Source organism: Oncorhynchus kisutch, linkage group LG12, assembly GCF_002021735.2.
Source record: "Oncorhynchus kisutch isolate 150728-3 linkage group LG12, Okis_V2, whole genome shotgun sequence".
Lineage (NCBI taxonomy): Eukaryota > Metazoa > Chordata > Actinopteri > Salmoniformes > Salmonidae > Oncorhynchus > Oncorhynchus kisutch.
In genome coordinates this window covers 52,595,448-52,608,593 of record NC_034185.2, presented here as the reverse complement: position 1 = coordinate 52,608,593, position 13,146 = coordinate 52,595,448, and the positions used below count along the sequence as shown (strand labels likewise).

At 42.6% G+C, this 13,146-nt stretch overlaps 1 protein-coding gene and 1 long non-coding RNA gene across 2 annotated transcripts in view; one reads left to right on the top strand and one right to left on the bottom strand.

The window, feature by feature from the left end:
• Positions 1 to 2,961, bottom strand: part of LOC116376445 (uncharacterized) — a 16,532-nt gene extending 13,571 nt beyond the window's left edge. The window contains exon 1 of the long non-coding RNA XR_004211806.1: positions 2,848 to 2,961. This is a non-coding gene — a long non-coding RNA (uncharacterized LOC116376445). The remainder of the gene's footprint in view (positions 1 to 2,847) is intronic.
• On the top strand, positions 1,448 to 13,146 carry LOC109901191 (uncharacterized). The gene is made up of 6 exons (XM_020497244.2): positions 1,448 to 3,204; positions 3,612 to 3,742; positions 3,938 to 4,102; positions 11,094 to 11,207; positions 11,540 to 11,651; positions 11,868 to 13,146. The coding sequence occupies exons 1-6, from the start codon at positions 2,943 to 2,945 to the stop codon at positions 12,827 to 12,829; spliced, it is 1,746 nt and encodes a 581-aa protein (XP_020352833.2). The 5' UTR covers positions 1,448 to 2,942; the 3' UTR covers positions 12,830 to 13,146.

The window sequence follows — 13,146 nt, the reverse complement described above, 5'->3', positions numbered from 1 at the left end:
ATATCTTGGTACCATCTTTGATAACACCCAGAAGTTTGACCAAGACACAGACGCCGTCATCAAAATAGCAGACACAATACTTCCTCAGGAAACTGAACTCTAAGTGTCCACATCAATATTGCAATCCTTTTATAGTTCTTTCATCGAGAGCATTCTATGTTGTCCTTCAGGCGCGGCAGGTAGCATAGTGGTTAGAGCATTGGGCCTTTAACTGAAAGGTTGCTAGATCGAATCCATGAGCTGACAAGGAAAAAAATCTGTTGTTTTGCTCCTGAACAAGGCAGTTAACCCAAATCAAATCAAAATCAAATCAAATTTATTTATATAGCCCTTCGTACATCAGCTGATATCTCAAAGTGCTGTACAGAAACCCAGCCTAAAACCCCAAACAGCAAGCAATGCAGGTGGAGAAGCACGGTGGCTAGGAAAAACTCCCTAGAAAGGCCAATACCTAGGAAGAAACCTAGAGAGGAACCAGGCTATGTGGGGTGGCCAGTCCTCTTCTGGCTGTGCCGGGTGGAGATTATAACAGAACATGGTCAAGATGTTCAATGTTCATAAATGACCAGCATGGTCGAATAATAATAAGGCAGAACAGTTGAAACTAGAGCAGCAGCACAGTCAGGTGGAAGTTGAAACTGGAGCAGCAGCATGGCCAGGTAGACTGGGGACAGCAAGGAGTCATCATGTCAGGTAGTCCTGGGGCATGGTCCTAGGGCTCAGGTCAGTTGAAACTGGAACAGCAGCATGGCCAGGTGGACTGGGGACAGCAAGGAGTCATCATGTCAGGTAGTCCTGGGGCATGGTCCTAGGGCTCAGGTCCTCCGAGAGAGAGAAAGAAAGAGAGAAGGAGAGAATTAGAGAACGCACACTTAGATTCACACAGGACACCGAATAGGACAGGAGAAGTACTCCAGATATAACAAACTGACCCCAGCCCCCCGACACATAAACTACTGTTCTCCTGTAGGCCATCATTGTAAATAAGAATTTGTTCTTAACTGACTTGCCTAGTTAAAGGTTAAAAAAATAAATACAAATAATTAAGTATGCTGGTTTACATCCCTCTCTGTCAAGAACAGATACTGCCTTCAAGCCATTGTGAACACCTGCTCAAAGATCACCAGGCTGCCTCAGAAGTCTGGCCTCATTCTTTGAGCAGCAGGCCAGGAGGAAAGCCTACAACATCATGGGGAACAGCATCATATCCTCAACCCGCAGTTCCATCTGCTCCCCTTTGGGATGTCGCCTGTGCTTTCTCAAGTGTTCCACCAATAGACGCAGGGCCTTGTTCGTGGCTGAGGCAAATCGCCTGGTTAACAGGACCATTAATGAAGACCTAGGGACTATTCTAGAGATAATTAATGGCAGGGCTAAACTAAGAACTGTGGCTACCACGGACTTAAATGCACCATGCACTTTTAACTGATGCCTTAATGCGTTTTTTTTGTCTCTTACATTTTTTCATATACTGTCTTTGTCCTGTCTGAAGCACCCTGTCAGGCCTGAACAAATTGCCTCTCTGGGATTATTAAAGTTGAATTGTAAGTTTCGAGAATTCAATTTAAGATTTTTTTGTGCATCCTCTGCCCAGAGGCAGCGGGCGCTCCGTGTCACGCGACTCGGGATCGACCTGTGTCGTGCTTTGCTCTCTGGAGCAGGCCGTCGCTCAACAGAGTGATGAATGGGGTAGCGTTGAGGTGGATCAAATGAAAATGAATCTTTCTGGTGTTTGTGAGACGTATATCCGGTGGCAATGGCAAGACTGAGAATACCCTATCTGTTTTGTTGAACTATGACAGAGTTTCTACCTGATATGGTTATCTTATATTTGCTATTCTGTGAGGGCCCATGTTCCGAACCCTGCTATGGTGCTTTAGGTGTAAAGGATTGACATGTTGCAGCAGTGTCTAGAAGGGAGAGTGTTGGGAGTTGGGATAGAGAAAGCACTGTGTCAACTGTGTGCCCTGTGAGAGAGAGACAGGTTGAGATTGACAGAATTTGAGTGCAGAAAGTGTCCTATGCCGAGGCAGTGAAGAGAGTAGAGGACAGCCCAAGGGTGAGTGAGTAGGCCTGAAGAGAGAGATCCAGAAAGGATGAGTTTTAGTAAAGTATGGCTTCTTGTGTTTATTGTTATGGTTATTAACTGTCCTGCACTGATAGAGTGTAAATCTCAGAAAATACAGCTAACTACCAAAATAATGCAAAGAACTGAGTAAATGAGGGATGAAAAGTATATTAAAAAGCAGACGCTTCCACACAGGATGGTTCAACATGGTTCAACCTTGAGCGCCTGTTTTGGCATTAAGTTCCAAAAAGTAACTTGCTGACCACTTCTACCATGGGCAAATATGTATGGAATATTTCATTCAAATCAAAAAAGGGTTGTGATTGAAATCAAATGGAACGACCCTTCTGTTTTGTAGGTTATTTGAACACATACCCCTCATTAACTCATTTGAAACAGGCTTGTTTTTAGAGAGACAGTAAACCTAGGCTAGATCAAAGGACAGTTAAATATTAACAGTACTGAGGTGATGTAGATGGAAAAGTAATTATATTGTATTTTATTCTACTCATCTTGCTAACACTGTTCTAAGTGATCTAAGCTTTTAAGACTGATCTTGAATAGGAGATAAGCAGTACCGTATTTCAAAGAACAGTGCGCATACGCTTTTCATTTAGCCACACCCTTTGAGCGACAACATCCTTTCTCATCGGTATAAACGGAAGTAAACAGTAACTAAGAATACTTTCCACGTTAGCGTTTTTGATTTATTTAGACGTTTATTAACACCCTGGAACTCAAACTATGGCTAATTTAACTGCACAGCACCACATACTTACCCCATGTAGTCTTTAATCCTCGTTGGAGACAGGACTTGGATGGTCAAGAGGTTAGCTATCTAGGTAACGCTACCTAGCTACTAAGTTAGTTAGCAATGGCTGCTAACTGTATGGTTTTTCACACTCAAATAGCCTCCATAATGGAGGTGCTAGCGAATGCCGCAGTGGCAGAGGTCTGTAAACTCGTAGACGACGACTATGCAGTCTTTCGTTTGGAAATTACTCAAAGCCAAAAAGAAACCAGTGCACTGCGGAGGAAACTACAGCTACTTGAACTGAAATTGTCACGGGAGCGCGTCCTCGCCAGTCGTCCCAGAAGTGTCAAGATCCTCGATCGATACAGAGGAATGGCAAGAGGTACATTTTGAAGAAGGCCATGGATGCGGGGCATGTCGCCGGTTCCCCTCTGCGCATGTGTGATTTTACATGTGTTAAACACATATATGGTTAACCAGAATTGGGTCTTGGTCCGTTTTTGGGTAGTTAGTATGCAATAATTCAGCTGATTACTTATCTTGCGCAAAGAAGCAATATAATTGAACCAGATTCTTGATTTACTGCATTTCCTATTACTTACTCAATGAAAACAATGTGATATATGGAACACAATACATTGATCAATCAATAAATAGTATGTCAAGAAGTTATGAGAAGTGTTACCTTACATTCTTGCCAATTCTAGACAGTGTCAATCATGTACAATAGCTTTTGAGCATTTACAGTAGCTAACCTAACCACCTCTTTTCCCCCAATCACTCTCTCAGCTGAAGGAGATCTCACTGGAGGCCACAAGAGCTTTGTGAAGCCAGCGGGACACAATACATGGAGAGATGACCAACCAATCACTGTTGATGAGGGGAGTCGAACCTCAACCCAGCACGTTATCGTGATAGAGGTTAGTGTAAACGTGTTACATTAAAATTACAGTATATCAACTGTGATCAGTTTATTTCAGAAAGGCTCCCCTCAGCTATTCACTTGCTTACATTTACATCCTTATTTATCTGCCATAAGGGAGCTTGTGAGACATCCCTATGACATTGTTATCCAATTGAACTGGATACTAGTAACAACCTCCTTCTTGTGTCAGGATACAGAGGTTGCAGGTCCTGGGGTCAAGCAGGAGAGGTCTGAAGGAGAGGAGGACCCACAGCACAGCAGAGACATCCAGATTGCAGTGGCTGGAGCTTCCCCTGAAGCCATGGCGGACCTTGCCGCCACGCCCCAGCCCAGGACCCGACGCAGCATCATGGAGGTCAGTGGAACGCCGAACGCCGTCCTCAAGTCAGAGACAGACACTGAGACTTTAGCTGTAACACACAGCCTCTTACACACAGGATCTGACCACAGATCAGACCCAGAGAGACTGGGGAAACTGGGCTGTCCTCCTGCTCCTGGCTCAGAGTATTTACCGTTATTTCACCAGAGCCCGTGGATGGTTTATTCCCGTGGTGATGGTGACACATTACACTCTGGCGGTAATGATCCGTCTTGTTCTTACACAACAGAGATGGACCCTGGCAACATGCCCTTGGGTTTAGAGACACAGACTGATCTGTCTAGAGGGGACTGGAACCGGTACAGTAGTAGTGTATACTCTGAAGGGTCCATAGAAAGAAATAAGAAAGGGGAGGGTCTGGTCGTAGATGAGGTCACTGTGAAAGTGGAGGGTAACTCTCCTCTGACATGGAATGCAGACGAGACTCATTTAGGAAAAGGACACTTGCAGGGCAACACCAGTGACTTCTTAGACTACAGGGAAAGCTTAGAGACAAATCTAAATGTCCCGACCCACTCCCCTTTACACACGTTCAAGGATCGCGACCCAGTGTCCACGTCGATGGGGTCTTCCGATTCACACGGCTATGTCGTTTTCCATCAGGTATTGAACTCAAATGACAGGGCTAGAGCCCAGACTCAGGGAGGGGGAGCAACATCAGGCAATAGTAAAGAGAAACGGTTCCTCTGCATGTTCTGTAACAAAGGCTTTAGCTGCCTCCAGAAGGTTGAGATCCACCAGAGGATCCACACAGGGGTGAAACCCTACAGCTGTACCCAGTGTAACATGCGCTTCGCCCAGGCTAGCACCCTGAAGAGGCACCAGAGGGTCCACACAGGGGTGAAACCCTTCAGCTGTACCCAGTGTCAAATGCGCTTTGCTCAGGCTGGTGACCTGAAGAGGCACCAGAGGGTCCACACAGGAGAAAGGCCGTTCGCCTGTAATCACTGCGGGAAGAGGTTCTCAGAGAGGAGATACCTCAAGATACACCAGCAGAAAAAACATTTCACTCTATAACATAAAGTCACCATTGCACCCGATAGCTTCTAACATTTATAATAAAGTCAGATTCATTTTTGTCCGCTGACAAAATCCACAGATGCATTTGGAATAACGAGAGTAACATATTTCAGTGTTGGATATTCCTGGGTAGAATCTAGCATCCAGATATTGTATGATATACAATGCCTTCAGAAAGTTTTCACATCCCATTTTGTTGTGTTACAGCCTGAATTTAAAATGGATTAAATTGAGATTTTATGGCACTGGCCTACACACAATACACCATAATGTCAAAGTGCAATTATGTTTTTAGAATTTTTTACAAATTCATAAATGAAAAGCTGGAAGTTTGAGTTAATACATTTTCCACCCCTTTGTTATGACAAGCCTAATAAGTTCAGGAGTAAAAATCTGCTTAACAAATCACGTTGCATGGAGTCACTCTGTGTGCAATAATAGTGTTTACCATGATTTTTTTTACGACTATCTCATCTCTGTACCCCACACATACACAACTGTCTGCAAGGTCCCTCATATGAGCAGTGAATTTAAAGAACCAATTTGAGTGTTGTTGGAATAAGTATATACACAAATGTACAGTGTAAATGTTTGAGGTCCTGCAATCAGGGATGGGGATGGGATTACTGTATGTTTTGCCTTGCCAGCATCTCGGGCCGGTGAGTGCGAAACCACCCTCTGGGAGCGGCCATTTGTGTTGTCTGTATTCTAGCGTTTTAAATACAAAAAGGAAAACGTGTGTGTATATATATATATATATAGTATAAAAACTCAATCCTTCAGAAAGTGGAGAGCAACACTTATGCAGCTCCACTACACTTTTTTTTTTAAAGCCGCGTTCGACAGGATTACCAACACAGACTGACCAACTCAAATAGACAGAAGCCTCTATATGGCAGACCAATCCGAACTCCTCTCTCGGCATGTTCAGCCCACTCATTATCTCAGCCAATCATGGCTAGTGGGAAGGTTGCTGTCTTTCTGTGGCTTAACCAACAAGGCTTGTAATTTAACAATTTTATTCATATTTACAGATGCCATACAAGTTTGTTATTAAGGCCAATGAAAGTTCACATGTGCCAGAAGGCATTGCTGCCAAAAAACGTATTTCGAAAAAAAAATACTTAATGGATCTCCTTTGAAGTCGTGACTTGCGAAATACGCCTAGTTTCCTGAAACGGGTCACATAGATACATTCACACACAGTGCATTCGGAAAGTATTCAGACCCCAAAGCGAAAACAGGTTTTTAGAAATTGTTGTAAATTTATTAAAAATAAAAAACAAATACCTTATTTACATTGGTATTCCAACCCTTTGCTACGAGACTTGAAATCGAGCCCAGGTCAATCCTGTTTCCATTGATCATCCTTGAGATGCAGTGCATGTCAGAGCAAAAACCAAGCCATGAGGTCCTAGGAATTGTCCGTAGAGATCCGAGACAGGATTGTGTCGAGGTACAGATCTGGGGAAGGTGGGTACCAAAACATTTCTGCAGCATTGAAGATCCCCAAGAACACAGTGTTCCGATCAATCTTAAATGGGAGAAGCTTGGAACCACCAAGACTCTTCCAAGAAACTGAGCAATCAGGGGAGAAGGGCCTTCGTTAGGGAGGTGACCAAGAACCCGAGGGTCACTGACAGAGCTCCAGAGTTCTTCTGTGGAGATGGGAGAACCTTCCAGAAGAACAAACATCTCTGCAGCACTCCACCAATCACACCTTTATGGTAGAGTGACCAGACGGAAGCCACTCCTCAGTAAAAGGCACATGACAGCCCGCTTGGAGTTTGCCGAAAGGCAGCTAAAGGACTCTCACACCATGAGAAACAAGATTTTCTCGTCTGATGAAACCAAGATTGAACTCTTTGGCCTGAATGTCAAGCATCGTGTCTGGAGGAAACCTGGCACCATCCCTACGGTTATGCATGGTGGTGGCATCATCATGCTGTGGGGATGGTTTTCAGCGGCAGGGACTGGGAGACTAGTCAGGATTGAGGGAAAGCTGAACAGAGCAAGGTACAGAGAGCTCCTTGATGAAAACCTGCTCCAGAGTGCTCAGGACGACAGACTGGGGCAAAAGTTTTACCTTCCAACAGGACAATGACTCTAAGTACACAGCCAAGACAACGCATGAGTGGCTTCGGGACAAGTCTCTGAATGTCATTGTGTGGCCCAGCCAGAGCCCGGACTTGAACCCAATCTGACATCTCTGGAGAGGCTTTGAAAATAGCTGTACAGCAATGCTCCCCATCCAACCTGACAGAGCTTGAGAGGATCTGCAGAGAAGAATGGGAGAAACTCTCCAAATACAGGTGTGCCAAGCTTGTAGCATCATACCCAAGAAGACTCGAGGCTGTAATCGCTGCCAAAGGTGCTTCAACAAAGTACTGAGTAAAGGGTCTGAATACTTATGTAATTTGTACTTAAGTATTTTTAATACTTTGGTTAAAAAAAAATAGCCTGCGTTTGCTTTGTCATTATGGGGTATTATGTCTAGATTGATGAACGAAAAAAAACGATTTAATCCATTTTAGAATAAGTCTAATGTAACAAAATGAGGAATACTTTCCGAATGCACTGTGTAAAAATAAGACAAGGGAGGTTTTCCAATGCCTCACAAAGAAGGGCACCTATAAGTAGATGGGTAAAAAAAAAAGCAGGCATTGAATATCCCTTTGAGCATGGTGACTATTAATTACACTTTGGATGGTGTATCAATACACCCAGTCACTACAAAGATACAAACGTCCTTCCTAACTCTGTTGCCGGAGAGGAAGGAAACCGCTCAGGGATTTCACCATGCCAATGGTGACTTTAAAACAGTTAGAGTTTAATAGCTGTGATAGGAGAAAACCCAGGATGGATCAGCACAATTGTAATTCCTCCACAATACTAACCTAAATGACAGAGTGAAAAGAAGGAAGCCTTTACAGAATAAAAAAATATTCCAAAACATGCATCCTGTTTACAATAAGGCACTAAAGTAAAACTGAAAAAAATGTGCCAAAGAAATTAACTCTATGTCCTGAATACAAAGCATTATGTTTGGGGCAAACACATCACTGAGTACCACTCTTCATATTTTTTTAAAGCATGTTGGTGGCTGCATCATGGTATGCTTGGCATCGACATGTGGAATAAGTCAAGGGCTATGAATACATTCTGAAAGCACTGTGTAAGGCATGAGTATACCAAACATTAGGACCCCCCCCCCCCCCCAGAACAGCCTGATTTCGTTGGTGCATGGACTCTACAAGGCGTTTTAAGTCCTTTTGGATAGTAGACCTTTCTTGATACACACGGGAAACTGTTGAGCATGAAAAATCCAGCAGCATTAAAGTTCCTGGCACCTACTATCATCCCCCGTTCAAAAGCACTTATCTTTTCTCTTGCCCATTCACCCTCTGAATAGCACATGTACACAATCCATGTCTCAAGACTTAAGAATCCTTCTTTAACATGTCTCCTCCCCTTCATCTACACAGATCTTAAATGGATTGATCAAGTGACATCAATAAGGGCATTCACCTGATCAGTCTGTCGTAGAAAGAGCAGGTGTTCTTAATGTTTTGTATACTTAGTGTACAGTATAAGCCTGAAGTCTGTTTCAAATTGTGTTTGTACTGCGTAGCCTATATGATGATCACAAATGTCTGTTTCATTACTTCCATTCAACAACTTAATTGTTTTCCCATGACACCTTTTAATGAGAAAATGAATGTAGTTCGTCAAGTTCATTCTGTTTTTTAGTTGAGACGTGTGTGTGGTTTTCATATGTCGTATTTAAAACTTGTTTAATAAACACAAAATGGGACTTTTCATTCCAAGACTTTCATTGAGTCTCTCTTTAGTATACATCACATTTGATCTCATCCTATTCTACACTGATAGCGCTTTATAACCAATATACACTTACTAAATATACCTACACATACCCACACACTAACACCTACTGTACACATCAAAATAGTTTAGTCAGGTTTGTCTGATGTTTACTTATCATTGCGGACTTATTTTTACCCCCAACATCATATTTATGTCTTTTTCTGTATATCTAATAGGGCCGGGGTGATACCAATATCGCAATATTCGTTTGTGTCGTGGCAAGGAAACAAAACACGAAGCAGATTTAACTTTGAGGAAAACAGTCCTAATATTGAAAACAAACATCATTGTGTTTTCATCCAGACTCACATTTATTTATTTTCCATAACACACACTATTTTACATACAGCAGGTTTTTAAAGGGCCAAAGAGTTTTGTCCGCTTCGTGTTTAAATTTTTGCCATGAAAAACAATGTTGCGATACTGTTATCATCCCGGCCCTATTATCTAAGCTTAACTCTTGAGTCTTCTGAATCCTCCTGACTGTGCCCCCTATAGACCACAATATGAGTCATAATACCCATAAAACCTGGAGGTCCAACAAGGAAATGGTTCCAATCGTTTTTTCCACCATTCATTTTTCCCAAAGGGGATTTTTGAAACTTAAAATAAGGGATGTATTCGTGCATGTACATGATGACACCTAGCGACCACATGTCACATGACTTATCATACTTCTCTGGTCCCAACACCTCTGGAGCTGAGAGAGAGAGAGAGAATGAGATACATATCACCAATATTAATCTTCCCCTCACTATTAGTAATACAACTATTGGCAACATTGCTAAGACACTGGACGCAGCTGATCATACAAACACTTTGCAATGTTCACTGTTCATTTCTGTTTGTTCTGTTTGTGACGCTTTGATAACCGTGTAAATCTCTCTTGGACAAGGTAACTTTATCAATTATATTCGCCTATATTTACCCCCCAAAAATGAAATGCTAATTAGCTGCTAATGTGGCTATCATAAATAACTACAAATGCCATGATGATCTGGACAAGACTACCTAATCGAGGCAAAGGTAAGATTCTCTGGATTAATGTTAGCTATAGTAATGAATAAATTGACTGCATTTCTTTAAATGGACAATTGTGATCCGTCTTGTGCAAGTAAATTGACACAATACCGGTTAGCAAAGGTGTCAGCTAGAGATGACGTACAGGAGTTTGCATGGATTTGTAGTCTTGCATAATATCTACTTTGATGCTAATTAGCATTTTCGATATTGAGAGTAAATAGCGAGGAATATATTGTCCGAGAGACATTTACATGGTTATCAAAACACAGCCCTTATTTTAAGTGTTTCTAAAATCCCCTATGGTGGAAAAATGATTAGAACCATTTTGCAGTTTGACCGCTAGGTTTTATGGGTTTTATGACACCTCCACCTTGGGGCTCTATGGGCATGATGCCTCTGCCCCAACCAATGGCATTTCTTAAAATAGGTCAAATTCAATAGTTCAAAATGTGCTTTTCTTCTGTTGTTCTGTAGCAAAATGTTGTATGCCAATATTGCATTGATGTATCTTTGACAAGGCTACTAGCTATTACTGTTAGATAACATTTTCACATTTTTGTGTATAGGACAAAATCCCACGTTTTTGTTTCTGTTTCACACACATCCATGTGCTTTTATGGATCAAATAGAAATAAGGTCAGTTTATCTTACATCGTAAGAAGAAAACAGATCCTTATGGATTTGTCTGGTAGCAGTCATGTAGGCAACCATTATCACCATCACTTCTAGGCAGCACACACTGCTAAAGCGATAGCAGACTAACTTTATGTGAACTTGTTCCTGGATATAATCACTGCCACCTTGTGATGTTAGCATAGGGCCAATGTGTACGACAATTTAGCGTTCTGTCACATGCAAATAAATATGTTTTTAATTGGCTGGTACGCATTTTGAGCTGGATAAACTGTTTAAATGTAAATAGTTGCTTATGTTTGTAAGTATGGCCAATTAATGTTTAAAGTGTGTTTATCTTTGTGTGTGTGTGTACGTACACTCCCTCAGGTATGTCTGTGTAATCTGTTTCACCTGTCTCTTCCAGGAGGAGGAGGGTCCAGAGGTGCTGCTGATGAAGGAGGAGGGGTGTGAGGAGGGTCTGGGGAATCCTGAGGGAACCATGGTCATGGAGGACAATCAGACTACACCTCCACCTGAGGTCTGAATGGTATTAGAAAGCAAAGCCTGTCAGAGTAGGACTACTTATCTGATCTGCTGATCAGTTTAGCCTTTAAGATCATAATAAATAAGACTACAATATGTAGACAAGTGGGGACCTGATCCTCAATCAGCACTTCTACTCTGAGACGCTAGGTGGATATGGTCCAGGTTACAATTAAAATGTAGGAAAATGCCTTTACATTATCAAACCATTATAGAGTGTCTAGTAACAAAATGTAATAACGTTTGCATATTATCAAATCAACTAAAAAAAAATCATAATACTCATAGCAATCCCTCATTGCCCAACCTGCTCTGTATCTCTTTCAGTCAGTAGACATGGAGGATTGGAAGCCTGATCTGCTGCTCATCAAAGAGGAGACCATAGAGGACCGACCAGAGAGCATTGACCTGCTAAGTGGACTAAAGATGGGGGAGCAAGGTAAGGGAGAAATACATATAGCCTACATACAGTACTAGATCTTCAATGGGAATAGTGACACACCTGGCTATTATTTTTTCTTCATTTATAAAATTAAATCAATATAACTTATGTTTAAATACGAAAACACAATGTATAAACTTGACCAGATAATTGAGAAGAAAAAAACCTCTATATGTAGAGTTTTCTGTGTCATGTTTTAACCTCTTCCTGCAGGTGGTTGGCTGGAGGATGACAGGGAAGACTGGGCGGCCATCTTGGATTCCCAGACGGGTGCAGCCAAGGGCCCGGTGGACAACCTCACTGACCAGGCCAGGACCAGAGGAGACATAGTGGAGGACAGTAGATGGCACAGTGTCCTCAACTCTAGGCTGCGGGACAACACTGTTAACCACAACCAGAAAAAGACAATTGAGCACAAAACAACAACCAAACTTAGTCTCCATGACAACAGATTGTCTGAAACCAGGATGAGACATAGATTTGGTCTGGGGGGGCGGGGAGGTGTCCATATGCAGCTGGAGAGAACAGACATAGACTTGGTTAGCGATGCTCCATCCTGCTCCTATAGTTGTGATCCAGAGAGAATGATGACGCCTCAGGTTAACCCCCTAACAGGTGCTGCCTTCAGCCTGCCTTCTTTAGGATCTATCAACTGGAACATGGACCCTGCGACAACACAGACACTCCCTGGTCTTTGTCCTCCTCACACTCCCCTAATGTTAAACCAGACCTCAGACAATGCCAGTGCCTCAACACTAAATGGCTACACAAGCCCATTGACAAATGACATTAGTAGTGACGGAATCAGTAAAGGTGTCAGCGCCAAAGAGAAGCGCTTCTCGTGTTCGTTCTGTGGGAAAGTATTCAGTTTCCCCAAACAGGTGGCGATCCACCAGAGGATGCACACGGGGGAGAAACCGTTCGGCTGCCACCTGTGCCGGGCCAGTTTCTCGGACTCGTCCAACCTGAAGAGGCACCAGAGGGTCCACACAGGGGAGAAACCCTACAGCTGCCCCCAGTGTGAGAAGAAGTTCTCCCACCAGCCCCATCTGAAGAGGCACCTGAAGATCCACACTGGAGAGAAGCCGTTCCCCTGTATTCAGTGCGGGAAGAGGTTCTCAGAGAGGGGCTACCTCAGGATACACCAGCAGAAAATGCACACCGCCCATGTATAGAGTATAGTGACAAAGTAGTGAAGATGTGTGTATTGTAATGTTGAATCTTTTCCAAAGTATTCTAAAATGAATTTGATAAATGCGAGGGTACCAGATTTACAGAAAAGTTTGTTACCATAGTGAGAAAAGTTATCGTACTAAATTTTATGTGAGTGTATGACCATTTTGTTTAAATTAAATACAAAATTGACTCTGTGCTGACTGACTAGGTTATGTATCATTGCAGGGACTGAGCTTCCCCTATCTCAGTGGAACCAAAACATTGAACTTAATTCTTGAATCATGACATTTAAATAATAAACTCCAATGGCTCCATA